This window comes from Sus scrofa, unplaced genomic scaffold (genome assembly GCF_000003025.6).
Source record: "Sus scrofa isolate TJ Tabasco breed Duroc unplaced genomic scaffold, Sscrofa11.1 Contig1914, whole genome shotgun sequence".
Lineage (NCBI taxonomy): Eukaryota > Metazoa > Chordata > Mammalia > Artiodactyla > Suidae > Sus > Sus scrofa.
Genome location: NW_018084979.1, coordinates 1,675,051 through 1,701,310, shown reverse-complemented (window position 1 = coordinate 1,701,310; position 26,260 = coordinate 1,675,051). Strand labels below are relative to the sequence as shown.

Here is a 26,260-nt window from a genome sequence, read left to right as displayed (position 1 = left end):
CAGGCTAGGAGTTGAATCGGAGCTACAGCTGCCAGCCTACACCACAGTCACAGCTGCGCCAGATCTCAGCTGCCTCTGTGACCTATGCCGCAGCTCATGGCAACGCCAGATCCTTAACCCACTGAGCGAGGCCAGGGATGAGCCCAAGTCCTCATGGGTGCTAACTAAGCAGGTTCTTTACCGCTGAGACACAACAGGAACTCCAGAATTTCTTACTCATTTGCTTTCTTTTTGAATTTTGTATTTCCATGAATCAACACAAAACTGTTTTAATTTCCAGTTCTTTATAATATATGTTAGGGGACCTGACTCTCCTTTTTCTCTTCAGACGTGTTGCTGACCTTGTTTGTTCGTTCTCCTTTAACCCAATTTAAAAATGATCAGAAGATTGGATTAGACATTTTTCCAAAGAGGACATGCAGAAGGCCAACAGACACATGAAACGATGCTCCACATCACTGGTCATCAGGGAAACGCAACACAGAGCCACAGGGAGGTACCACCTCACGCCTGGCAGAATGGCTGTCAGCAGCAAGGACACGGATGCCAGGTGTCAGTGAGGCCGTGGAGCAGAGGGACGCCTGTGCGCTGTGGGTCGGGGAGGGGGAAGCGGTGCCGCCGCTGGGGGGGGCCGGGGCGGGGGAGCTCAGAGACGGAAAACCATACCGAGTGATCCGCGCCCTCCTGGGCATGTGCATCAGCAAACCCCAAAGCCTAATTGAAAAGGTACGTGCAGCCCGGTACTCGTAGGAGCATTATCTGCAATTGCCGACATACGGAAGCAGCGTCGGCGTCTTGGGCGATGAGTGGAGGAAGAAGAAGAAGGCTACTCGTCACACAGAAGAGCTGAGGAGGGAGCTCCCATCACCGCGCAGCGGAAACGAATCTGACTAGCATCCAGGGGGATGTGGGTTCGATCCCTGGCCCCGCTCAGTGGCTTAGGGATCCAGGTTGCTGTGGCTGTGGTGGAGGCCGGCAGCTGTAGCTCCAGAGCGACCCCTAGCCTGGGAACCTCCATATACCATGGGTGCGGCCCTAAAAAGACACACACGTGCACACACGCACAAGCCGAGGAGTGTCTGTGTGGTGCAGCGCGTTAAGGATCTGGTGTTGTCACTGCGGTAGCTCAGATTGGATCCCTGGCCTGGGAACTTCCTCCTGCCACAGTGTGGCCAAAAACCAAAATTTTGCCATTTGCAGCAACATGGATGGACTTGGAGGGCATTGCGCTAAGTGAAATAAGTCAGAGAAAGACAAGTATCGTATATCATTTATATGTAGAATCTTTAAAAATACAACAAACTAAGTGACTAAAAAAGAAGCAGACTCACAGTAGAATGAGCTAGTGTTTACCAGTGGGAGAGGGGAGCGGGACGGGGCTGGATGGGCTGGGGGAGGAAAAAGGGTTATTATGGGATTATATGAAATCACATGTGTGAAACTCGAACATCACAAAGTGCTGTAACATTTAAAGACTCTTTTATATGGAGTTCCCACTGTGGCTCGTGGGTTGAGAACCCGACTAGTATGCGTGAGGATGAGGGTTCGATCCCTGGCCTCGCCCCGTGGGTTAAGAATCCAGCCTTGCTGCAGGGTGCAGCGTAGGTCTCAGATGTGGTTTGGACCCCGTGCTGCTGTGGCTGTGGTGTAGGCCGGCAGCTGCAGCTCTGATTTGACCCCTAGCCTGGGAACCTCCATATGGATGCGGCCCAAATAAACAAGTCATCTTTCATTTAATTAAGAAAAGGGTTGAGGTAGAATATTTCTGAAGAACATGAAGAGAGTTGTACGAATGAAACCTAGTGACACAGCTGGTTGGGAGGCGTAACAGTATCGGGAAATCAGTGATCCTGCCACCGGCGTATACGTGGAGTTTGACTCTGCGTTGATCCCATCCGATTGTGTTGCGCAGGCGGGCGTTTTAGGGACAGCGGGAATAAGTGTTGAAACCTCTTCTCTGCCAGGCACATAAGTTAAACTGAAGCAGGATTGCGGCGGCTCAGGGCCCGGGTCTGAGGGGAAGCCCTGGGCGGCCAGACACCCGAGGCGAAAGCTCCCGCGGCCGAGGTCGGGCCTTGGGCCCGGAGGCCCCGTGCCGACTCAACCCTGCGTCCTCTGCCCGTCTCTCCCCCCCTCCAGTACCTGGTCATGGACTACTACGTGGGCGGCGACCTGCTGACCCTGCTCAGCAAGTTCGAAGACCGGCTCCCGGAGGACATGGCGCGGTTCTACATCGGGGAGATGGTGCTGGCCATCGACTCCATCCATCAGCTCCACTACGTGCACAGGTAACCCACCACCGGGCGGGGCTGTAGGCGCTGTGCTTGCCGTGTTCACCTACGCCCCTCGGAGTTCCTGAGCCTGAGACCCTGGCTTCCAGACGCCGCTGCTGGGTCCCCCCTGACTGCCTCGGGGCGGGACTGTGCCTTCAGCGGTGCAGGCTAGAGGTTCACCGCGCCAGGAGCCCTCTGACGTTGCCCCGAGGTCAAGGCGGAACCTCTGGCCTGGCTGGCACTTGCCCAGCAGAGGCAGGTCCTGCTCCCAGTGTGGCGATGGCGCCTGGTGTCGGAGTGACAGCCCTTCAGGCCCTTGCACGAGTGTGACCTTGCTGCTCGGGGGAGAAACGGAGGCCCCGGGCCGCGGGACCGCTTGCCTCGGGCCACGTGCTCCTGCCCAGGGAGCTGTCCCCGGGTAACGGGTGCTGCTTCTGGGGCCCCGAGGTTTGGGGAGGTGCGTTTTCCCTTCTCCTGTTTTCTTTAATGTCGTCGTGCCTGCTTTTGTAACAGTTTAACGTTCGATTTTATACTCTTCCTGCTGGAACTTTGCCTCATGTACAGCAGAGAGAGGAATGTCTGTATTTGTCCCAGGTCCCTGGGGAAGTTAATTTGAACTCCTTCTGAATAGTCTGTTCTTTCTTATTTTTCACTTATTAGAAAGCTTTCTCTTTGTTTTCTTAATTGGTTGTGTAGAAGCTTTGCTCTGTCTTTTAACCTCTGGGTAGAGTAGGAAACACTGAAATCCGTAATTCAGAAACATTTTCTCCAAAGTCAGCTTTGCATCAGACTGAGTGCTTGAGCGATCTTGTCTCAGAACAGAAAGCTTTGCATTTTTGCTGGAAAGTTGACAAAGTTCGATAATACGGAAGTCATTCTGCCCTGTTCTCAGGGGTATGCTGTGTTAAAGTTGAAGCTACGTTTGGTGGGGCCCGAAGCCAGTGAGTTTCATTAGCATGAGAGCGTTGTCACTGGATTTGACAAGCGTGGCTTGGAGGTGGCTCTCAGCTCCTTTCCCGCGGGAGGACGTGGACCATCTGGGTGACTTTGGGCAGTGCCCTCTGCCCCATCGGCTGGCCTTCCGCAGGCAGAACGGCAGCTGCCCGGCTTTGGCAGCTGGACGCCTGTGGGGCTTCCCGGGGGGCTCGGACCAGGGAGCGGGCCATGCGGCTGGGTCAGCCCCGGATACCAGGCAAGGCAGAGCTGGAGACTGACAGGTGCCGGGAAGGCCGCAGCTGGAGGACGTCACACCCCAGGGAGAAGGGAGAGGACGTCGTAGGGTCCGAATAAGACAGGTACAGTTTTAAGGGAAAGGATATTCAGGAAACAGAAAAGACCTTAGAAAGGAGAAGCTGGAAAAAATGGACGGCCGAGGGTGAAGGCAGCGGTGGTCGGGCGGCTCTGGGCCTCCCCCAGGAGCTGGCCCGGACCACCCTGCACCCACCTGCACCGAACCGAACCCGTCGGTTTTGCAGTAGGAAGCCTCACCGGAGCGGGCTTGGAGCCTGGCACTGACGCGTCCCTCAGAAACTCAGGTGGTGGAGGACAGGACTGGGCTCCCTGCGCAGTGCGTCACGGGCAGGACAGGAAGGGAGGGTCCGACGGCGGTTTGTTCTGAGCACCCACGCACCCCGCTGGCCACGTCCCCTGTTCCCCAGGGTCCCAGTGGCTGACAGAGAAAAGGCACTTCCGGGGTGACCGGAGCTGCTGCTCAGCTGTGTGCCTGATTCTTTCTTAAAGCACCACCGGCGCACGGACACAGGGCCGTGGGGGAGCCTGGGCTGGCTTTGTCCCAAGCAGGGTGGTGGCTCTTGGGGGCCGGCAGCTGCTGGACTGGCTTCTCTCCCAGTTGGCGGCGTGGGCACTGCTGGTGGAAGTTGTGGGTCAGTCCTTGGCCTGAGCCGCCAGTGCTGTTCTGCCTGAGGGCCTCTCTGTAACCCCCCTGAATACAAACAGGCAATTCACTTAAAACAATAATACCATTTATTGATGGAATTATATTTTAAATATAGACTCACACGGCCCAAATAACCCAATGCCCCCTTTTTTTTTTTTTAAAGGGTACATGCAGGTGGTTAGGTTGAGCCCCTGGAGGGTGTCAAAGGCGGAGGGGCAGCTTGTGAAGACCCCTCCCCAGCCGTCTTCTCAGGGCCCAGGGTGTTGAGCAGTGAGCATCCTCTGGGAGTTTGCACTTCCCCCTTTGTGTCTGAAAGCGGGGTGGGGGGAGGGGTCGGGGGGGGTCCCACCTGCCTGCTCTTCAGATTCCCTGATCGAGGCCCCACTGGCCAGTTTTGCGGGGCTGGCCTTGCCCGCCAAGGCTGCCGCCCGAACCCCAGGCCCCTCTTGGTGCCGAGCTCCTCCCTTGGCTCCCACGCGGCTGTCTGTTAGCGAGGAGGAGGAGGAGGACGGGCGCGCGGCTGCTTTGCCGCCCAGCAGTTTGCCGCCCAGCAGCGGGTGACCCTGCGCCGCGCCGCCTCGGGTCTGGGCGGGACCCCGTGTGCGAGGCCCGCCTTGGGCAGGCTTTGGGAACCGCCTGGCTTCTGGTGGCTTCTCTGCTCTCACGCACGCATTTCCGGAGGAACCCCGGTTCCTTCAGCGGGCACAGCTTTCAAGACCAGGCGTGGGGGGCCCGGGGGGCCCATTAGCACAGGGTCGGGTGGGGGGTCCTGCCCTCGGCCCTCCCGCCCCCAGAGTGAAGGGCGCGCGCGCGCGCGCCGGGGTCCGCCTGGGGACCTCTCGCTCCCTCGTCTGGTCTCCGTCCCGCAGGGACCCGGCTCCCAGCGGCCTTAACCCTGCGGCGCCCAGGCCCCCGCTGCTCCCCCCCTCAGCGCTGTCGAGTCTCCTGTGAGATGCAAGCGGGGTCGGCCGTCTTCCTCAGCCTCAGGCGCGGTGGCTTGGTTTCATTTCTGGGTTTGGAGAAGGGGCACTTCTCACTCAAACCCAAACCATACGACGCGACCCCCAGAAACCCAACCCCTCCTCATGCGCCCGCCCCTCCCGGTCCCCCGGCCCCCGGCGAGTCGCCCGGCCCACTTGGCTTCTGTTTGTCCCTGTGGATGCGAAAGATGAGCAGATGTGTCTCCTTGTTTCTCCTCTCCTTGAACAAAAGGTGCCACGGTAAAGAGGCACTTTGGCGGCTAGTTTTTCCCACCCAACAGATATCCTGGCAGTCATCCTGCAGCAGCTGGTGGGGCTCTTCCTTTTGACGCTTGCCTAGTACTCCACGCATTTCCGTACCCCTTCATCCCCTGTGGGTGGGCGTTTAGGCAGTTTCTAGGATTCTGCAATTACAAACAATGCCATAGATTAATATAACAGTGGGCAAATATCTTTTTAGAGTGTTAGTGTGTCTTTAGGGTAAATTCCTAGAAGTGGGCTCACTGGCTCAACGGAGAAGTAAAGACACATATTAGATAGATAATAATATTTTTTAGTTAGTTTTATGAAGTGTTGCTGGTTTCATCCCATAGAGAGTATACTTTTTAGTGGTCCCACCAGCAGTGTATGAAACTGCCTGTTTCCTTGCAGCCTTGCCAGCATAGTGTATTTTTAAACTTTTGCCATCTGATGGATGAGAGATGGTATACAGTTGGGTGGGTTTTTTGGTCTTGTGAGGTTGAGTATCATTTTTCTAGCTTTGTGTGTGTGTGAGTTGTTTATTTCATGTCATTTGCCCGTTTTTCTATAGGACTTTTGGCTCTTTTCTTTTAGTTGTTCAATATTTGCCCTTTATCTGTGATATATGTTGCAAATATTTTTTTCCCAGTTTGCTTTTTTTTTTTTTGTCTTTTTATCTTTTGTCTGTTGTTGTTGTTGCTATTTCTTGGGCCGCTCCCGCGGCATATGGAGATTCCCAGGCTAGGGGTTGAATCGGAGCTGTAGCCACCGGCCTACGCCAGAGCCACAGCAACGCGGGATCCGAGCCGCGTCTGGAACCTACACCACAGCTCACGGCAACGCGGGATCGTTAACCCACTGAGCAAGGGCAGGGACCGAACCCGCAACCTCATGGTTCCTAGTCGGATTCGTTAACCACTGCGCCACGACGGGAACTCCTGCATTTGTTTTTTGACTTCGCTTTTTGTAGTCTTTTGCCATGCAGAGTTTATGTATTAAATGTATTGGTCTTTTATTACGTCAGTATTCTGAGTCATGGTTAGACTCAGTTTTTAGTCCTTTGTCAAAATTTTATTGCAGTGGAGTTGATTTATAATGCTGTGTGAATTTCTGCTGTACAGCCAAGGGACTCAGTTATACGTATATATTCTTTTCCGTTTTGGCTCATCCCAGGGTACTGAATGTAGTACCCTCTGCTGTACAGTAGGACCCTGGTGTTTATCCATATCCTGTATAATAGTTGGCCTCTGTTAACCCCCAAATCCCAGTCCATCCCTCCCCATCCCACCTCCCCCTTGGCGGCAACCTCAAGACTGTTTTTTTTGTTTTTCATTTTAAACGCTCAGAAAAAAGGAAAACCCATGTTTTCTTTTCATAGTTTCATTTTTTACATGTGGCTGTCTGATCCACTACTCTTGTAGGTAGTGGATCTAATTTTATCTTTCAGAGGCTCTCCGATTGTCCTAGCACCAACGGTATCTGTACTGTTCCTTTCTTTTTTTAGATTCAGTGAATTTTATTATATTTAATTTCACAACATTTCCATCCCAAACCCCCAGCCCATTCCCCCCCCCCATATACTGTTTCTTTCTGAATTTGGTCTGTTTCTGGACACTCTGTTCTCTTCCACTGTCATCTTTCTGTGCTTCAGGGCCACACTGCTTTAACTACAGAGGCTTGAAGAAAGGGAGGCCAGTCCCCCATCATACTCTTTCTCTTGGTGTTTTCCAGCTATTCTACACGTTGCAATAAACTTCAGTATCAATTTGTCTGGCTCCAAAAAACGGGACACTATTTTTTTTTTTTTTTTTTAATTCGATGGGCCTTTCAGTCCTCAGGTTCAAGTCTTTTTTACTTCTGGAAAGTTCTCCTGGATTATAGTTGTAAATATTGGTTCTGTTTTACTGTTTTGATTTCTTCAGGGACTCCCGTTGTATATACGTTGTGCCTTCTTGTCCTGTTCTCCATTCATTCTCCAGCTCCTTTCTTTCTGGTCCTTTTAAATTCTTTCTTTGTCTCATTTTTATTCTCACAGATCTTTTCTCCCTGTCTTCAGTGCCTTTCATTGGATTTTAAGTTGATGCTCCCTTGCCATCTTGTAATTTAGTCTTCATGTCTGTTTTCTGTTTCTTTCCTGGGTTAAGCCAACTCACTTTTTTTTTTTTTTTCTTATTTTTGTCTAGTTCTTTTCTTTTTATTTTTCTGACTCATTGTTTTGTGTCTCTTGCATATTCCCAGGTGGTTGGTTTGGGGGTGGGGGAGGGCTTGCTGGTACGGAGTTCCCAGGCCAGGGATCAGATCTGAGTCATAGTTGCAACCTGTCCTTTGTTCTGGTGCTGCAGAGATGCCACCAATCCTGTTGTGCCGCAGCGGGGGCTCCTCCTGAATGTTGATTTGAGGATATTTATTTCAGTTTAGAGTGCTGTGCTGTGCCGTTGGGTTTTCTTGTTTTGTTTGTCTCTTGGGGGTGTGAATTGTCATCTCTTGCCACATTTGTTTGTGAGACTCGCCCCATTCCTGGGAGGTGTTGGTACCCATGTGTTTGCACCGAGGGCAGCATTCTGTCGGAGGATTGCCCACGGCCGGCCCTTCTCCTGCAGGCGGCCTGACGTTAGCGGGACCCCACGCTGGCTGGTAGGAGTTGTGCCACGGGGAGCATCCTTGTCCTGCTCTTGGGAAACACGTTCTCTTTTAAAGTCTGTGGCACAGTGAAAACGAATCCGACTAGAGTCCATGAGGATGCAGGTTCGATTCCTGGCCTCGCTCAGTGGGTTGGGGATCTGGCATTGCCATGAGCTGTGGTGTAGGTTGCAGGCGCGGCTCAGATCCTGCATAGCTGTGGCTGTGGTGCAGGCTGGCAGCTGCTGCTCCAATTCAGCCCCTGGCCTGGGAGCCTTCATGTGCCGCGGGCGCAGCCCTAAAAAGACAAAAAAGCCGTTTGTGTTCCTTTCCATGCTGTCCAGTCACATAAGCCTGTTCTGCCAGGAAGGAGAGCCACTTCCTTAAAGCCCACCCCCATCGCCCCCACTCCCCGCCAGGTGTCAGCAAGTACCCAGAACAGGCGGGAAGACCTCGGGTTTGCTTTGCTGCCCCCCGTGCACGAGTGTACAGGCCGTGCCACTCTTGAGCTTCCATGTCTTTGTCTGCAAGATACGGTCTGGAGGATGCGGTGGTTTGATACCTTCACCCATCAAGTTTCCGCTCAGGGTCTCTTTGTCAGTGGTAACGGCCTCCTGGCTCCTTTGCTCTGTCTCTCTGCCCCTTTTATGTCTCCTCATGTCTCTGGAGCGCTGGCCATGCGGATTGCTCTCTGATGCCCAGCTAGCGTGGGGCCTCCGTTGCTGGGGGTGGGGGACGCTCAGGAGGCCTTGGTTAGCGGGGTGGGTGGGTAGGAACAGTGACAGTGTCTCTGCGGGTTAATGGGGATTAACCGGTGGTGGCGACTGCTGCTGCCCAGCTGCATCATCGTGGGGGACGTTTTCCTAGATGGTCACAGTGGGCGTGGCTGGTACGAGCATTTCCTGCAATGAGCCACCACTGCTTAAGGGCTTTGACCTGCCTAATGTGTGCGTGATAATGGTTAATATGTGTATTTATTTTACTAACAGAGACATTAAACCTGACAATGTCCTTTTGGATGTGAATGGTCATATCCGCCTGGCCGACTTTGGATCATGTTTGAAGATGAATGATGATGGAACTGTAGGTATTTTTGTTGGGAGGTGTTCCATTTGGTCTTGGGTTTTGCCATTAGAAGGGGCTTATTTACATTTTCAATTTGAGATACAGTTAAGAATCCAGTTTATTAATGTAAATCAAGACAAATGCATTCAGGAGACAGTTGAAATTTTTTATTTGAAAAAACATCTTTATTGCTTTTTGCGGTTACAAAAGTAATACATGTGCCTTCTGAAAGGGGGGTTGTCAGGTTTCCTCGAATCCCTAGGCAGCTGAAAGTGTGTCAGCCCTGCAGTGAGGAAGGTGCAGCTCTTGGGTCTCTTCTTAAGATGTCCTGGCAGGTGGATATTCTCAGTTCTGTCTTGGGCAGGAACTTCCTGTCGGTCACGGGTGTTGTGGGTCTAGACATGGGGGCTTTGATGCTCAGCATTCCAAGAGCCCGTGGACACTCCCCCTGCAGAGCAGGTCACCCCTGAAGTGCCTGTCACCAGGAGACCCGCCCTGGGCCTTGGTCAGACCAGCTTTCTGGCGCATTGGCCTCGTGGGGCTGCCCTAACCCACTGGCCGCTTCCCATGAGCAGCTTCCACGGCGCTGGGGGTTGCCTGCCTTCTACCTGTGGCCCTTGTCGTGGTTTTCGTGTGAGACGCTTGGAGGTTCTTCTTTTAAACCTACACAAAGTGGAAAGTCTAAGGCAACTACTTTTCCTCTCGTAGAACTGGGAGCTTTCAAGCAGCAGTAAAAGAACCCGTGAAACTGGCCTCGTTGACAGGGTTTTAAAGGGAGTGAAGTGGTTTACTCGCTTTGTCTCCGCAAAAGCCAGTCTCTTACTTCTAGAAGTCTCGATGTACTGTGTTGATTGACATCTGGGTGCTGTCCCCGAGTCCAGCCTCCAGGGATGGAACGGTGGCCTTGGTCACCTTTCTTACCTGCACAGCCTCGCATCCAGATGGACAGTCACCTGTGTCACAACCGGGCCGCCCAGTCTCCCTGCTGCCCGCTGTCATTCAGATGGGCTCTGGGTGGGGACCCGAGGAGAGTCTGGCCTTTCTCCGGACAGGTCTTTTTGGTTGGTGTCCCCGTCTTGCAGGCCCCCCTGTGCTCTGAGACCAGCCTGTGATTCTCTGTGGCACTTGCTGCGTGCTCGAGAGCACCTGGGCACCCAGCTGGTACCAGGACCTGCCTCTAGACCTCCTGTTTGGAGGTCACAGGGCAGCTCCTCTGGGAGCCTGTTGATATGCAGCATCTTAGAACCCGTCTTTTTTTTTGTTTGTTTTTTTTTTTAATGGCTACCCCCGACATATGGAAGTTCCTGGGCCAGGATTGAATAAGAGCTGCATCTTGGCAAGGCTGGATCCTTCAACCCTCCGTGCTGGGCTTGGGGTTAAGCCCGTGCCTCCTCAGCAACCTTAATTTACTATGCCACAGCGGGAGCTCCCTTAGAATCCGTCTTATAAGAGCCCAGGCGGTGCCCATGCCCATGAAGGTCTGAGCAGGCCTGGCCTGGACGCACATGGACCCCGGACCACAGTTTGAGCAGCGATGGACAGTGTGGCAGTGCAGTGCCACATGGGAGCTCTGGTGGGGCGCTTGGGCACTGAGAGACCCAGTGTGCCAGAGAGCCTTGCGCATTCTGGAAACTGCCCGAGGTTTAGTGCGGTGAGAACATTTATTTGCATTGAATTTTGAATTAATTAGGTTTTAAAATCATGATCACGTGCCGGTTTTGTTCCATGATTCTTTCATCATCTGAGTCTCTGTTAGAAAGTAATTGGAAGTGTGAAGTTGGAGGCTCTCCTAGGGTTCCCCTCAGCAGTGCCCTCTCCCCGAAGGTCCAGTCCTCCGTGGCCGTCGGCACCCCGGACTACATCTCCCCGGAGATCCTGCAGGCGATGGAGGACGGCATGGGCAGGTACGGCCCCGAGTGCGACTGGTGGTCGCTGGGCGTCTGCATGTACGAGATGCTCTACGGAGAGACGCCGTTTTACGCCGAGTCGCTGGTGGAGACCTACGGCAAGATCATGAACCACGAGGTGAGGCCCCGCCCCGCCCCGGCCCCACGCCCCGCCCCACGCCCGCCCCGGCTCCGCCCCCGCCCCGGCGAGGTTTCGGAGGCAGGATCCGCCCGGCTGCCCACCCAGCAGCCGTGGGTGTGAGGGGAGCTGACCCGCTTCCTGGGGGCGGGAGGTGGTGGTCATCGGGTGGGAGCCCCGCAGGAGAAGGGGCTTTGGAGGAAAGACGGGGGAGCTGGGGGCTGCCCGCAGGCGGCCGGCGGGCGGGCGCTTCACCTGTAGGCCGGATTCTCTGGTGCGGTGCCGGCTCTCACTCGCCTTTTCCCAGAAGTAGGTTATCCAGCGGCTCCCGCATCCACACAGCAGTTGTAAACCCTCTTGGTCCTGTTTCTTTTCCTCTTATTTTTCCCTTTTCCCTTTCCCAGTGGTTCGTTTTTCACTTCAGCATTGCTGTCTTCTGTCTGTCCTTCGTTTTCTTTTTATTATTTCCTACTCCAGCTCGTATTTTTGTTATCTGTGTTTTTTCTTTTTTTCTTTCTTTCTTCTTTTTTTTTGCTATTTCTTTGGGCCGCTTCCTGCAGCATATGGAGGTTCCCAGGCTAGGGGTCCAATCGGAGCTGTAGCCACCGGCCTATGCCAGAGCCACAGCAACGTGGGATCCGAGCCGCGTCTGCAACCTACACCACAGCTCACGGCAACGCCGGATCGTTAACCCACTGAGCAAGGGCAGGGACCGAACCCGCAACCTCATGGTTCCCTAATTGGATTTGTTAACCACTGCGCCACGACGGGAACTCCTGTGTTTTTTCTTTATACTTCCCGTCACACGTCTTTCTCATGCCAGTTTCCTCCTCTCAGGCGCTTCTCGCAGTCTTTCCCCGCCTGCTCGGCCCCTCACACACCCCAGGAAGGCTCCCACTCGTGCGCTGCTCTGTCCCCCAGCCCCGTCTCCCGTTGTTTGCTCCAGTAGAGAGCAGCTCAGTGGTAAAGGGTCTTTGTTTAAATCAAAGCAAGTTATACTTTTTGTTTTGTTTCAGGCCTGCACCTGTGGCACATGGAAGTTCCCAGGCGAGGGGGTTGAATCTGAGCTACAGCTGCCCGCCCACACTTCAGCCACAGCAAACACGGGACCCGAGCTGCATCTGTGACCTATGCTGCAGCTCTCGGCGATGCCGGATCTTTAACCCACTGAGTGAGGCTAGGGATCGAACTCACATCCTCATGGATACTGGTCGAGTTTGTAAACTGCTGAGCCACAATGGCAACTCCTGCAAGCTATACTTTAAAAACACTTCTGAAATAGAAATAAATTTTTTCATTTATAAATCAATATATACTTACTCTAAAAACTTCAGACATTTCAGACACTGCAAAAGGACAGACACTAAGTAGTGAAAGTCTCCCCACCCGCTGCTCCCTGATGGGCGTGGTTAAGGTGGCAAACAGGGCTCGCGGACTCCAGGAGCCTGTTATTCCTGGGGCTTGCTGCCTGTGGGGCCTGGTCCCGGGGTCACTGCGTGTTTATTTATTCCGTCTTTGCAGCAGCCCTGGGAGGCACAGCTGCTGACTTGTCTTAGAGATCGCAGAGCTGAGGCGGGGGCAGCAGTGGCGGCTTAGCGCTCAGGCCCACTGGGCGGGGATGTGTGTGGCTCTGTGGACTTCAAGCTGCTGTCTGGATGGTGGGGGAGGGTGTGTTTAAGTAAATGCTATGCCATCACACGTGGCCAGGTATTTCTTTGTCCGCTTTCCCTTAGTGCACAGAGATGGCCCTTACTTTCCGTGTATGTGTGCCCTGTGTTTTTTTTAATGAGCGCCCCCCTGGTTTTGGCTGCACCACACAGCATGCAGAAGTTCGCAGGCCAGGGGTCGAACCCATGCCACAGCAGCGACCTGCACAGCTGCAGTGACAACGGCCGATCCTTAGCCCACTGAACCACACGGGAACTCCTATCAAGTCCCTTTTCGATGAGCATTTAGCTAATTGTCAGTTTTCTTGGTTAGAACATAATGGCGTCTTGAGCGTGTTGTTTTCTCTTTGCGACTGTCTAGAATAAATTTTAGAAGTGGAACTGCCGTAGCCGTTGGCACATGTGTTCTCAGAGGCAGTGCCTGTTGGTGTTCCCGCCAACAGCCTGTCGTCGGCCTTCTTTGCCACCTTGATAGGTGAAAATTTATCGCTGTTTTAATTTACATGCAAGGTGGTGACAAGTCTGCCGTGAGTAAACGCGGTAAGACAGACGGTTTTCACGTTTGCTTGTCTGGATTTCAGTTTCACTGGCTTTGGTGGCACCTAGATGCTGTGGAATAAAAGGGACTGTTGCTTTGGAGGACCAGCTTCTGCCTGGTTTCCCGCGATGTCTGTGCTGGGGAGCTTCTTCTGAGGGTTTTCACCTCGTGTCCACGGATCGCCCCTCTTCCCCAGGAGCGATTTCAGTTCCCTTCCCACGTCACGGATGTGTCTGAGGAAGCGAAAGATCTCATCCAGAGGCTGATCTGCAGCCGGGAGCGCCGGCTGGGCCAGAACGGGGTTGAGGACTTCAAGAAGCACGCGTTTTTCCAAGGCCTGAATTGGGAAACTATACGGAACCTCGAGGCACCGTACATTCCGGACGTGAGCAGCCCTTCGGACACGTCCAACTTCGACGTGGACGACGACGTGCTGAGAAACGTCGTAAGTGGGGCGCGGGGCGGGTCTGTGTGCGCCGTGTCCCGTTGGAGGCCGCACGTCACGGTCACGAACCTTGGCGCCGTGGCGAGTCTGAAACTGTTGGCAGCTCTCAAGAAAATGCACCTTTCACTCCAGCCTTTAGCTTGGTCCCACATGTCCCGTTTTATAGACGATGGGTCACTCAGGTTGGGTAAAACGGAGCTGAATAGCTGTTTTGGGTCAGAATTCATCAGACGTACTTGCCTGTCCCAGCCCCGTCGCCCCCGCGGGGCGTCTGCTTGCTGCCCCGCCAGCGGCGTGCAGGTCCCCGGGCTTCTGGCCGTTGCTGCTGTCCCCCGAGCACGAGGACAGGTCCAGTCTTCTGCCGTCCCGTGGGCTCTGCGTGCACGTGCAGTGGTTCCTCCCGAGGCAGCAGGTCGGGGCGACAGTGAGTGGCTGACGGTGAAGAGGGTGGGTTTCCCAGGCGGGGGCTTCGGATGCCCGCGGCACGTCCTCCAGCCCCGGAGGGTCTTGCGCAGACGGCGTGGTGTTCCCTGGGCCTCGTCGCATCTGGCCTCATCAGTCTCTGTCGAGGGCGGAGAAACTGAGGGTCGGCCGCGCCTGAAAAAAAACACCTTGATTATGCCTTAGTTTGGAGACGTGTTCTTCACAAAATAATAGCGGAACCTGAGATGACAGGAGAAAAGCATTGTCGTTGCTGAAAGGACTTTTCCTGGATGTCAAAGAAAATATTTCCACGCTGAAAATTCCCAGATGAATAAGTTTACCTTTATTTTCAATAGAGAAGGACCCTCGGATTAAAAAACAGAGTTGTAATTAACTTAGCTAAGTCTACCTTTTGGGTTCCAGACTCTGTTTCTGCCTTTGGCCTCTGTTTCAGGCCAAGAACCTGGAGCCCAGCATCTGCCCCCTGTCACCCCAGGGTCCCGCTGAGCAGTGGCTCCTCCCGCTTTAAAGGTTTCACAGTTACTGGCCGGATCCCTGTCCAGCCTTTGTCATTGGCATCGTCGGAAGCAGTGTGTCTTTCCCCCTCTTGGCATCGTCCTTTGGCTGGAGCCAGGCGTCAGAAGTAAACGCGCCAGGCTCAGGCAGGCCGAGCGCTGCTCCCCGGTGCCGGCTCAGTGCCGCCGTCACAGCAGCGCTCCTCCCTCCTCGTTCGCCGTGTGCTAGAGCGTCACTTCATTTGCGCCGTTGTGTGTGTTCTTGCGCAGGAAATACTACCTCCCGCGTCTCACACAGGCTTTTCGGGGCTGCACCTGCCCTTCATCGGCTTCACGTTCACAACAGAAAGGTACGTCTGCCTCCATCCTCCGCAGCAGAGCCCCGGGCAGAGGCAGGGCGCGCGGGTGCGTCTGTGCGAGGCTGGGAGGGCCGTGTGGAAGGGAGCTTGGGGGGTGGGGGTAAAGGACGCCCCCCGGTTGCTGTGCGTGAGCCGGCAGACCGTTTCCCTAACGGGCACCTTAGCAGTTTAGGCCTCGTGGTTCCTGTGGTGTGTTCTTCTAGTTTACAGCTGAAGGACCTGAAAGCCGTTCTTAGGTCGCGGGAGGCACACAGCGAGCGGCCTTGGGGGCCTTGCTGGGCCCTGGCCTCTGCAGGCCCACGGCATCCGAGGCTCAGGGAGCCCATGAGTCCGTGGAGCTCAGCCGAGAGCCGTCTTCACAGAGCACTCGGCTTGCTTTTGTAGAGACTTTAGCTGCCGTTCGCCGTAGCTTCCACTGGAGGGGCTGCAGGACCGCCCCCACAACGACATTCTGGAGAGCCGAGAGCTGGGGACCCACGGGCCCCACGGCTGTGTTTGGATGTGGAGGCCTCTGTCTTGCTGTGTTTGGATGTGGAGGCCTCTGTCTTGCATGGGCTGCTTGCAGCGTCATGTTGCCCGAGGTGCTTTAACTTGCTTTTAAAAGGAAACTGGGCCAAGAAGAAAGGGGTTGAGAAGAAATGCGGGTGAAATAAAACAGACCGAGCTCCCTTGGCGCCTGCAGCAAGGTCGCAGAACTTGATTCACGGCTTCTAGCGCCTGGTGCCCAAATAGACAGAAATCCCCTAGAAGAAGGGGCTTCTGCTCAAGCAGCAGAAACTGTCTGTAGGTGTGAGCTCAGCGGCACTTAAAAGCCAGCCGACGGCCGATGCCTCCTGGCCCAGGGGACCTACTGTCCTTCTGTACAGGTTCTCGGCCTTTCTGGTGCTAATCAAACCCTTGGGCCCCAGAGTCTCCCCCGAAGCAGACTCCACAAGTGTTGGTGCAGCAGCACCCTCAGGCCACCAGCCAGCCCCTCTGTGCGCGCATGTCTGCCGGCTGCCTCATGGCACTCAGGGTAGGACTCAGAAACGTCCCTGGCGTCACTGTCACATAAAAGCCAGCGGAGGGAGTTCTGTTTGGCAGGTCTGTTAAGCTTTTAGCATTGTCACTGCGTGGCTTGGGTTGCTGTTGAGCTTGGAGTTCGATCCCTGGCCCCAGAACTTCCACATGCTCTGCGGGCGCATCCCTCTCCACCGCCTGTTGTCATTGTCATCTGCAGTAAGGAAGACTTTGGTCTGCGTTGGGCTCTATAAACAATACAGTCTTTTCGCAGGTGTTTTTGTTTGCCAGTATAAAAAGGCTGCTCTTTTACCCCGGGGAGTTTTTAAATGCTGTTGAAATCCCTGTAAGTTCTCGGTAGATCAGAAATCGCCGTTGCTTGTTTGCAGCTGTTTTTCTGACCGAGGCTCTCTGAAGAGCATAATGCAGTCCAGCACGCTGACCAAAGACGAGGGCCTGCAGCGGGACTTGGAGAACAGCCTGCAGGTTGAAGCCTACGAGAGGCGGATCCGGAGGCTGGAGCAGGAGAGACTGGAGCTGAGCAGGAAGCTCCAAGGTTAGTGCAGAGCCTAGCTGTGCAGTGCCGTCCCCGCGGGCCCACGCTCACACCCTGTCTCCGTCTCCAGAGGCCACCCAGACCGTGCAGTCCTTCCACGGCGCAGCCCGGACCCTGGGCAGTGCCGCCCGTGACAAAGAAATCAAAAAGCTCAACGAAGAAATTGAACGTTTGAAGAATAAAATAGCAGGTGAGAGTTTTCAGGTCAAACTGCTTAGTTTCTGTTCTAGGGCATTAATTGCTGCAAAGAAAATTTTCAGAGTCCTTTTCATCAGATGGCAAAGCAGGGGACAGAGCTTATTAAACTTCAGCAAACCCGCTTAGGGTTCTGGCACGTTGCCAATGTGATTAAAATTATTTCTCCAACTTGCTTAATTCTAATAGTATGATATTATAGTTATGGCTGGAATCAGTTCCTAATATTTTATCCATAAACTCTCAGAATATTGTGTGTTTTCTATCTTAATTCTCTCTTTGTCACTCTGAGGCAGAAGTGCCACCCGAAGCTTTCTTCGGCGGCTGTGCTGTCTTTTCAGTGTGTCAGGTGCTGGAGCTCGTGTTACTGTGCATGTTTGAGGGTTATCAGAGCTTCCTAAAGTCTCGGGTCACTTTTTTTTTTCATCCTGCCCTGGGCCTGGCCGCAGGGGAGGGAGCTGAGGATCTGGTGGCAGCTCTTGGTCCCTTGGCCACGTCCCCTCAGGTCCAGCTGCCCTTGGCTCCTCGGGAGCCTCTGGCTGGGGTCCAGTCCACTGTACATCGCTCCCCAGCTGGGAAGTCGCTCAGGACCCCAGAGCTGTTGCTCTGACACACTGGGCTTCTCATTGGAAACCCCAGTAGCTTCTGCTCTCACCTGGACCAGCTCGGCTTCCACGGGGGCAGGAACTGGGGCTGCAGCCGAAGCTGGGGGTTGGAAACTTTGCAGTGGTCCTCCAGTACCCCCTGGATCCACCCCCTGCCCGACTCTAGAACCCACATCAAACTGTAAGGAGCCCCAAAGAGAAGTGGTTTGCAGGGTTGGTCTCTTGAAGCTGCTGGACTGGCAAGAGAGGGCCCTCAGCCTCTCTTTGGTTAGACCGTGCTGCTGGCACGAGTGGGCGTGTGCCGCCCCGGGGTTTGTGGTCCCTGGGAGAGAGTGTGCAAAAGACGGAGCAGAGTCTGGTGAGTGTGCTGGTGCATGCAGGTAGCTCTGCACGTGTGCAAGACCCTCAGACAGGCTTCAGGTAGTCAAGAGTGTTGGGATTATTAAGTAAATCACTGTCCCTAAGTCAGAGAGCAAAGGGCACCGACTTTCTCCTTTGCTCAAATTGCAGAGTCAAATAAGCTGGAGCGACAGCTTGAGGACACGGTGACTCTTCGCCAAGAGCAGGAGGACTCCACGCACCGGCTGAAAGGCCTGGAAAAGCAGTACCGCGCGGTGCGGCAGGAAAAGGAGGACTTCCACAAGGTACTCAGAGGCCGGGCGTGCGCGGACAGGCTGTGCGTGATTTGGCAGAGGGTGTGAGCTTGAAGTCGTGGGGACGTGGCCTCCAGGGCCCTTGTCCCTGCAGATCCCTGGCCTGTGCTTCCTGCAGCTCCTGAAGAGCCAAGCAGCTCCGGAGTCCTGCTGCTCCTGGTCGTAGGTGGCCCCAAGCCTCGCCCGCGGTGGGTCCACACCGTCCAGTCGCCACAGCGGGCACTGTCTCCCCAAGTGAGAGTGAGGACGTGGCACTGAGCACAGAGGGCTCCCCTGCAGCTTGGTCCCGGTCGCCGGCGCAGCGCGCAGAGGGTGCTGGTCCTCGCCCTTCTGGCCACCAGCTGAGCTGCCCTCCTGCACCTGCTGTTGTGGCAGAGGGCTCTGCAGAGGCCATTGGTGAAAACGTGGGTGGTCTCCCCGTGGCTCCTTTATCAGTAAGACACGAGCCGAGACACCCGTGTATCCACACCAGGAGCGGCGAGGATCGTATTTCCTAGAGCGCGTCCACTCGTAACCCTGAGCTGGGGCCCGTTTTGTGCGACAGGCAGGGTTTCAGCTCCCGGTACTCTGCCACCTGCAGCGTGGGGCAGGGAAACGTCCCTGAGCGGGCCCGGGGCCTGTCCTCCCGTGCTGGGAGCTGCCCCTCCAGCCTGCTCAGATCCTGCTGCTTCCAGGCGCAGGCCAGCAGGGCCCACCAAGCCGCCCGGTTGTCATGGGATCAGGTGCAGGCAGGTAGGTGGCCAGAGCAGTGGGTGGTAAGGCCAGGCGTCAGGGCACCAGAGGGACAGCCGGATTCCGTGCCTCAGACTCGTTAAGGGTCAGGCATTCTTTGGTTGACGTCTTAGGCATTTTCATTTATGATATGTTCTTCTCTGATTCTGGTGTGGTTTAAGTAACTGGATTGATGACCAAGCCCGTGCTTCCTGTCTTTGTGCCCGTGGATGACGTAGGGAGAGGTCCTGAGCCAGGCTCCTCTCTGAGCGAGCTGCTCACACCGCAGGAGGGTCTCCCCTGGGCTCGGGGGCTGCGCGTGTGGCTGTGCAGGGACGGGGCAGAGGGCTGCTCCCGGAGCACCGGTTCTGGGGTCGTGACTGCAGCCGGTCACCGGTGTTGTCTGCCACGTTCAGCCCTCGGCAGGCGCTCGGAGCCCCCAGGGCTTCGCTGCCTGTGCCCGGGCAGCCCAGCCTCTCAGACGTAACCCGTGTCTGACTCTCTGTGTTCAGCAATTGATTGAAGCTTCCGAGCGGCTGAAGTCCCAGGCCAGGGAACTGAAGGACGCCCACCAGCAGCGGAAGCTGGCCCTGCAGGAGTTCTCGGAGCTCAACGAGCGCATGGCCGAGCTCCGCTCCCAGAAGCAGAAGGTGTCTCGGCAGCTGCGGGACCGAGAGGAGGAGGTGGAGGCGGCCTTGCAGAAGATCGACGCCCTGCGGCAGGAGGTCCGCAGGGCCGACAAGTGCCGGAAGGAGGTACTCCCGCCAGCCGGGGCTCTGTGGGCCGGCCGCCGGGCGGTTCCAGTAAAACGTCTCTCCGAACCCAGGCCGCGGGCGTTCCCGCCGTGCCGCAGTAGAAACAGACTCGACTAGTGTCCATGAGGACACAGGCTCATCCCTGGCCTCACTCAGTGGGCCGGGGATCCGGTGTTGCCGTGAGCTGCAGTGTAGGTCCCAGACGTGGCTTGGATCCCGTGTGGCTGTGGCTGTGGCTGTGGCAGCTGCAGCTCAGATTCAATCCCTAGCCTGGGAACTTCCATGTGCTAAGGGTGCCGCCCTAAAAAGCAAAACAGAATGAAACAACCTGGGCTGTGCTGTGTAAATCACTTTAAATGGATCTTAAGTTTGCCATGAAGCCAAGTGAGTTGCTGTTCTGAGCATTTATTTTGATTTGTGGTTCTCAGCCCTTGACACCTATTTGTGAAAGAGGTTTTTGTGGTACTAAAATGCCCTTTTAGGAGTTCCCATTTAGGCTCAGCGGGTTAAGGACCCGACATTGTCTCTGTGAGGACATGGGTTCGATCCTTGGCCTTGCTCATTGGATTAAGGATCTGATGTTGCCGTGAGCTGCAGTGTAGGCCGCAGACATGGCTTGGATCCTGTGTTGCTGTGGCTAGCTATGGTGCAGGCCAGTGGCTGCAGCTCTGATTCAGCCCCTAGCCTGGGAACTTCTATGTGCCGCAGATGCAGTCATAAAAAATAAAATTCCCTTTTAAAGCAGAGTGGCGGGTATTCATGCACAGGGCACGCCATAGAAGTATGTCGTGAGGCGATCCAGCGTGGCCTCAGTAGGGGTAAAGACTGGAGGGGAGGAAGGCGAGTCTCCGCCTGGCGTGCACCACGCCAGCTGCTTAAAGCAGCAGTTCTAAGCCTGGTGTCAGGACTCCCTTCACCCTGAAGAAATCCCTGAGAAGAAAAAGGAGTTCCCTGGTGGCCTCATGGTTAAGGGTCCAGTGTTGTCGTTGCCGCGGCTCGGGTCGCTGCCATGCGGCAGATTCATCCTTGCCCCGAGAACTCACACATGCCATGGGCACAGCCAAAACATGTCTTTGAGGCCCCAGAGAGCTTTTGTTGATGTGGTTGTAGATCTTAATGTTTTACCATGTTAGAAATTAAAACTGAAAGCTTTTTTTCAATATTGACAAATAGACTCATTAAATGTTAATTAACATAAATACTTTTTATGAAAAGTGACTTTTTTAAAAAATGTAATGAGTGGCATTTGTAACATTTTTATGCTTTTCTTTAGTATCTGACTTATCAGAACGCACCTAGGTTCATGTGTCTGTTTCTGCATTCAGTCTGTAGTGATAGGCTTCTTTGGATGATGTGCTTGAAGAAAACCCAGCTCCTACACATAGCTGATGAGAAGGGGAAGGGCCTTGCAGACCCTGAAAGTCTCAGGACCCCACTTGGAGGACTCTTGCCCTAGATAATTCCACATGTTCTGCTGTTTTGTTTTTTTCTTTTAATTTTATGACTGCACACATGGCTTATGAAGTTCCCAGACCAAGGATTGAATCTGAGCCACAGCTGTGCCCTCTACACCAGGCCGGTGGTCAAACCTGCACCTTTCCAGTGACCCGAGCCTCTGCAGTCAGGTTCTTAACCCACTACACCACAGTGGGAACTCCAAACGAATATTCTGCTATTACAAGGCCACATGATTCCCATAAGCCTTCCTTTAAAATTCTGTTAAGGGTTTTTACTCCGTAAAAGGAAGCGAGGTGGACTCACAGGCTCTTGTTCCTTTCACGCTCATGTTAAGGGCTCGTGGCCTCCCAAGGCTTGGTTGTTTCTCAGTTGATTTTGCAACCCCAGTGCAGTTGTATTTAGAGCCAACTACAGCTCTCCCCTATGAACGCCTAATCAGGCATCACCATTCCAGTTCTGGCAGAAGTGACACTGTGTCTGGGACTCTAAAATGATTTGGGAGTAGGCACACGGCTGCAGCAGGTGGGCAGGTGGGTGTGGCAAGCTACCTGCCTGCACCGGCAGTGACGCGGCTGGAGGGCTCCTTAGAGCACTGCTGTCCTTGGCAAGAGTAGATTTGGCTTCAGCAGATTTTACAAGTACCTGTTGTCACAAACCAGTATCCTTTCTTGAAGTATAGTTTCAAAGGAAATGAGATTTAAATGAGAATTTAAACTTGTTCTACTAACCAGCCATTCCAGTTGAGTCCTGAAATGTCCTCTCAGCCTTTAACTTGTGATACAATCTGCTGAAGAATTACTGAGCCCTTCAAGGCTTTGTGGCTGAGAGCAAGCTCCTTCTGGGTGAAGATCTGCCTGATTCGGGCACTTGCTCGGTGTGATAAGAAGCGATGTTCTTCTTTCTGCAGCTGGAAGCCCAGCTCGAGGACGCCGTTGCTGAGGCCTCCAAGGAGCGCAAGCTGCGAGAGCACAGCGAGAACTTCTCCAAGCAAATAGAGAGTGAGCTTGAGGCCCTCAAGGTAGTGCCTTGCTCGGCCTTTTTCTTCCTGAGAGAGTGTCCACCATGTGGGACTCGCCCTAAGCGCCTCGCACCCTCCCTCGGGGCGGCTCCGGAAGGGGCAGGCTGGGGATGGGCCATGAACTTGGTGTGAAAGCTCATACCAGCTTTTCACTTTTAGACACTAGGTTTGAAGTTCCCGTCATGGCTCAGCAGTAATGAACCCGACTAGTGTTCATGAGGACGCGGGTTCGATCCTGGCCTTGCTCAGTGGGTTAAGGATCCAGCGTTGCCGTGAGCTGTGGTGTAGGTCGCAGCCACAGCTCCAATTCAGCCCCTAGCCTGGGAACCTCCATGTACTGCAGGTGTGGCCCTAAAAAGACAAAACAGAAAAAAAGAAAACAGGTTCTTTGAGGTCTTTCCCCGGATGAGTGTCTCAGGCAGCCTGAGGCAAGTCCTGGTCAGCTGACACCGAATGCTTTCTCTGCAGCTGGGGCTTCTGCATTCAGTGGAGTCCATTTCTGGAAAAGCTCCTCACAGCCCATGTCCAGCCTGGTCGTCTGGGGCCGCAGGGGGTGGGGGGGTGGGCAGGGGGGGGGCTCCTTGTTCCCTGCAAGACGTCAGATACGGGGGCCGCTCTCTGGGCCTCGGGTCCTCATCCGTGCGGTGGAGACAGTGGGTCTTCTCCCCCCCCCCCCCCGAGCCCTGCACCTGGCCCATCCCCCAGCTCACACCCGAGGCCCCTGTTTGTGTTCTTCAGCTCTGCTTCCACCGCGGCAGCCTTTGCCGGACTGGCTGCCCTGTGACTGAGCCCCCTGTCGGGCTCTGCCCTCTGCAGTGCCCTTCTCCCCGCGGCTTGTTAAACCCCAGTCAGCCCAGCGTGTCCACGGGGCCCGGATGGCTCCCTGCCGCCCTCCAGTGACAGCAGCCTCCTTACCTGGTGGCCCTTCCTCCTCGCTGGCCTCACCCCATCTCCCTGACCAGTTCTCCCCCCTGACGCCCACCTAGTGCCTCTGCCCTTGCGGCCCCCTGACCCCCCTCCCCTCCCTGCGCTGAAGCCCTTCCTGGCGCCAGCTCACCTCCTGTGCCACCGCCTCAGCGGCGCCCCTAACTGCCCGTAACCCTTTCCGGAGGGCCTGCCTCTCAGCCCTGGGAAGGTCCCTCTTGGCCGAACGGGTCAACAGCCCAAGGGGACCCCGCGGACCGTTGGTACCAGAGCGTGAGACGGAGGCAGCTGCGGCCTTGGCATGGCGCCTGTCCTGCGTGGGGCGGGGGCACAAGGAGCCGTGCTGGCAAGAGCCCGCATGCAGCCAGGTGGTGGGTGACCCTCGGCCCTCGGGGCGGGCACGGAGGTGTGCACTTAACCCCGACCCCTGTCTGCAGATGAAGCAAGGAGGCCGGGGGCCAGGCGCCGCCTTGGAGCACCAGCAGGAGATTTCCAGGATAAAGTCTGAGCTCGAGAAGAAAGTCCTGTTTTACGAGGAGGAGTTGGTCAGGCGGGAGGCCTCCCATGTGCTGGAGCTGAAGACCGTGAAGAAGGAGGTGCACGACTCCGAGGGCCACCAGCTGGCCCTGCAGAAGGAGGTGCTGGTGCTGAAGGACAAGCTGGAGAAGTCCAAGCGGGAGCGGTAAGTCCGCACAGCGCGGGGCCCGGAGGGCGCCGGCCGGGCCGGGCTCCTGAGCCTGTGCCCTCTGCTTCCCAGGCACAGTGAGCTGGAGGAGGCCGTGGGCACAGTCAAGGACAAATACGAACGCGAGAGGGCCGTGCTGTCCGAGGAGAACAAGAAGTTAACTGCTGAGAACGAGAAGGTAACTCGAGGGATCTGAACCGCCGCTGAGCGGTTTTTTTCATTCTTGAGTCTTAGAAGTTTCGTGTTTTCAACACTCTAATTTTTAAATGAAACATGTTTGATCTTTTAAGTGGGGTGTTTCCATTGGGTTATGCTAACTATCTGAAACCACTCACTCTTGTTTTTTGTATGTGCGTGTGTGTCTTTTTGTCTTTAGGGCTGTACCCGTGGCACATGGAGGTTCCCAGGCCAGGGGTCCAATTGGAGCTGTAGCTGCCAGCCGACACCACAGCCACAGCAACGCCAGATCCAGGCTGTGTCTGTGACCTACACCACAGCTCACGGCAACGCCAGACCCTTGACCCGCTGATCGAGGCCAGGGATCGAACCTGCAGCCTCATGGTGCCTAGTGGGATTTGTTTCTGCCGCGCCGTGATGGGAACTCCTCGCTCTTGTATTGAAATGCGACTTAAGTTAGATGTGATCAGAAAGTTCACGTTGGAAACTTAGTTTGGAAAAATCTCATAATAATTTTTTAAAAATGTTTCAGGTATTCAGAAAAAGCTTGTAGTTTTGATAATGGTAACATCTCGTGTATGAAGGATGCCAGATAATGAGTCACGTGCCGCAATTGTTTGATTTCAGCTTTGTGCCTTTGTGGATAAGCTCACAGCTCAAAATAGGCAGTTGGAGGACGAGCTGCAGGATCTGGCGGCCAAGAAGGAGTCGGTTGCCCACTGGGAAGCCCAGATCGCAGAGATCATTCAGTGGTGCGTGTGCGCCGCGGATGCGTGACGTCTGGGGCAGCAGCCCTGTCCAGGAGCGTCACGTTGGACTGAGGGCGTGGGTCGGGGCCAGGGCTGGCCTTCGCCCACACGGCGCCGGCTTGTCACAGGCGATGGGGTGACGGCGCTGTGCAGTCGGTCCCGGGGCGGGACGCCCAGGCGCCTCGCGCTCACGGGAGGGTGTTCCTCCCGCAGGGTCAGCGACGAGAAGGATGCCCGGGGCTACCTTCAGGCCCTCGCTTCTAAGATGACTGAGGAGCTGGAGGCGCTGAGGAGCTCCAGCCTGGGGTCGAGGACACTGGTAGGTCCGCTGCTGAAACCGAGTTTGTGCTGCGTGGCGCCATCCCTGGCTCCACTTTGATGTGGGCGAGGCAGGTGCTCCAGGGAGGCGAGGCTTCCTCGCCCCAGGGGGTCACCCCGTTCGAGGACCCCAGCACCTTGTGGGTCCAGAGCCACAGGTTTCTTTGATGCCATCATTTATTTAGCAAGGCCCCATTGAGTCCCAGGCTCTGGGGAGAAGCCTTAGAGCAGCGGGACTAAGGAGGTTTCGCTGTGTTAATGAAATGACCCGCCCGTCCGTTCAGCAATCTGTGATTCGGGGCGCCCAGGGTGGCGAGTGCCGGGGTGTCGCCGAGGACCCCCGGAGCCCCCTCTCCTTTGGTCAGTCTTGCAGCATCGCTAGGTGGGGCCCAGCTCTGCTGCTCCACGTCCTCCTCTGGTTGTCCCCCGAGCCCGAGACGCCTTCCTCCGTCAGTCGCTCTCTTCCCTGTTATGGAGGAGACATGAAAAATTCTCCACTGAATTCAGTGAAAGCCTAAGGAAAAGTTTACCAAGGTGATCTCTCCAGATTTCCTGTGTAATCCTCTTTTTTTTTTTTTCCTTGCTTTCTAGGGCCGCACCTGCAGCGCATGGAAGTTCCCAGGCTAGGGGTCAAATCAGAGCCGTAGCCACCGGCCTACGCCACAGCCACAGCAAGGTCAGATCCGAGCCACATCTGCGACCTGCACCACAGCTCAGGGCAACACTGGATCCTTCGCCCACTGAGCGAGGCCAGGGATCAAACCCTCATCCTCGTGGACCCTAGTCGAGTTCATAACCCACTGCGCCACGACAGGAGCTCCCTCCTGTGTGCTCTCGATAGTCGATGAACTACGCGAGGCAAGAAGAGGGCTGGTTTGCTTCACTGTTGCCTCGTCCTTCTCGGTCGTCGCATTCTCCCTTGCTCTTACTGTCTTAGTCTTGCATCATAGGTAGTGACGACCCGACTATCAGGATGAGGAAATAGCAGGCTTTCAAGATAACGGAAAACGAGGTCACTGCGACCCCGAGAGACAGCGTCACTGCAGAGTCCGGTAGAACCATAGAGAGACCACACGATCGGCGATGAGTGGTCTCATCCTTGTAAACAAGACGTAAATGTAGTTCTTTAGAAGACCTCTCAGGAAGAATGAAAGTCACAGAGTATCAAAACTAAAATTGGGTCCCTTAGACTTTGGTACTATCTGAGCGTTCATATTTGAACTCCAATATCTGGGAATTCGGGGTTGGTAGATGCAGACTATTTGGGTTGAGAATGGATAAGCAGTGAGGGCCTGCTGTGCAGTGCGGGAAGCTATGTCCAGTCTCCTGGGATAGACCACGATGGAAAAGAATAGTTTTTTAAAAAGAGAGTGTGTGTGTGTAATTAAGTCCTTCTGCTGCACAGCAGAAG

General features: G+C 55.0%; 1 protein-coding gene across 4 annotated transcripts in view; it reads left to right on the top strand.

The window, feature by feature from the left end:
- Positions 1 to 26,260, top strand: part of CDC42BPB (CDC42 binding protein kinase beta) — a 102,091-nt gene that overhangs the window by 50,811 nt on the left and 25,020 nt on the right. For all 4 annotated transcript variants that reach the window (XR_002341125.1, XM_021081620.1, XM_021081621.1 and 1 more), the window contains exons 5-18: positions 2,140 to 2,288; positions 8,999 to 9,092; positions 10,899 to 11,099; positions 13,501 to 13,749; positions 14,958 to 15,037; positions 16,435 to 16,601; positions 16,672 to 16,791; positions 17,912 to 18,045; positions 19,278 to 19,520; positions 21,886 to 21,996; positions 23,358 to 23,602; positions 23,678 to 23,783; positions 24,410 to 24,534; positions 24,745 to 24,850. Coding sequence is in view for 3 of the 4 variants with exons in the window: in XM_021081620.1 (XP_020937279.1) it covers positions 2,140 to 2,288; positions 8,999 to 9,092; positions 10,899 to 11,099; positions 13,501 to 13,749; positions 14,958 to 15,037; positions 16,435 to 16,601; positions 16,672 to 16,791; positions 17,912 to 18,045; positions 19,278 to 19,520; positions 21,886 to 21,996; positions 23,358 to 23,602; positions 23,678 to 23,783; positions 24,410 to 24,534; positions 24,745 to 24,850 (2,130 nt within the window). In the remaining variant the exon portion in view is untranslated. The remainder of the gene's footprint in view (positions 1 to 2,139; positions 2,289 to 8,998; positions 9,093 to 10,898; positions 11,100 to 13,500; positions 13,750 to 14,957; positions 15,038 to 16,434; positions 16,602 to 16,671; positions 16,792 to 17,911; positions 18,046 to 19,277; positions 19,521 to 21,885; positions 21,997 to 23,357; positions 23,603 to 23,677; positions 23,784 to 24,409; positions 24,535 to 24,744; positions 24,851 to 26,260) is intronic.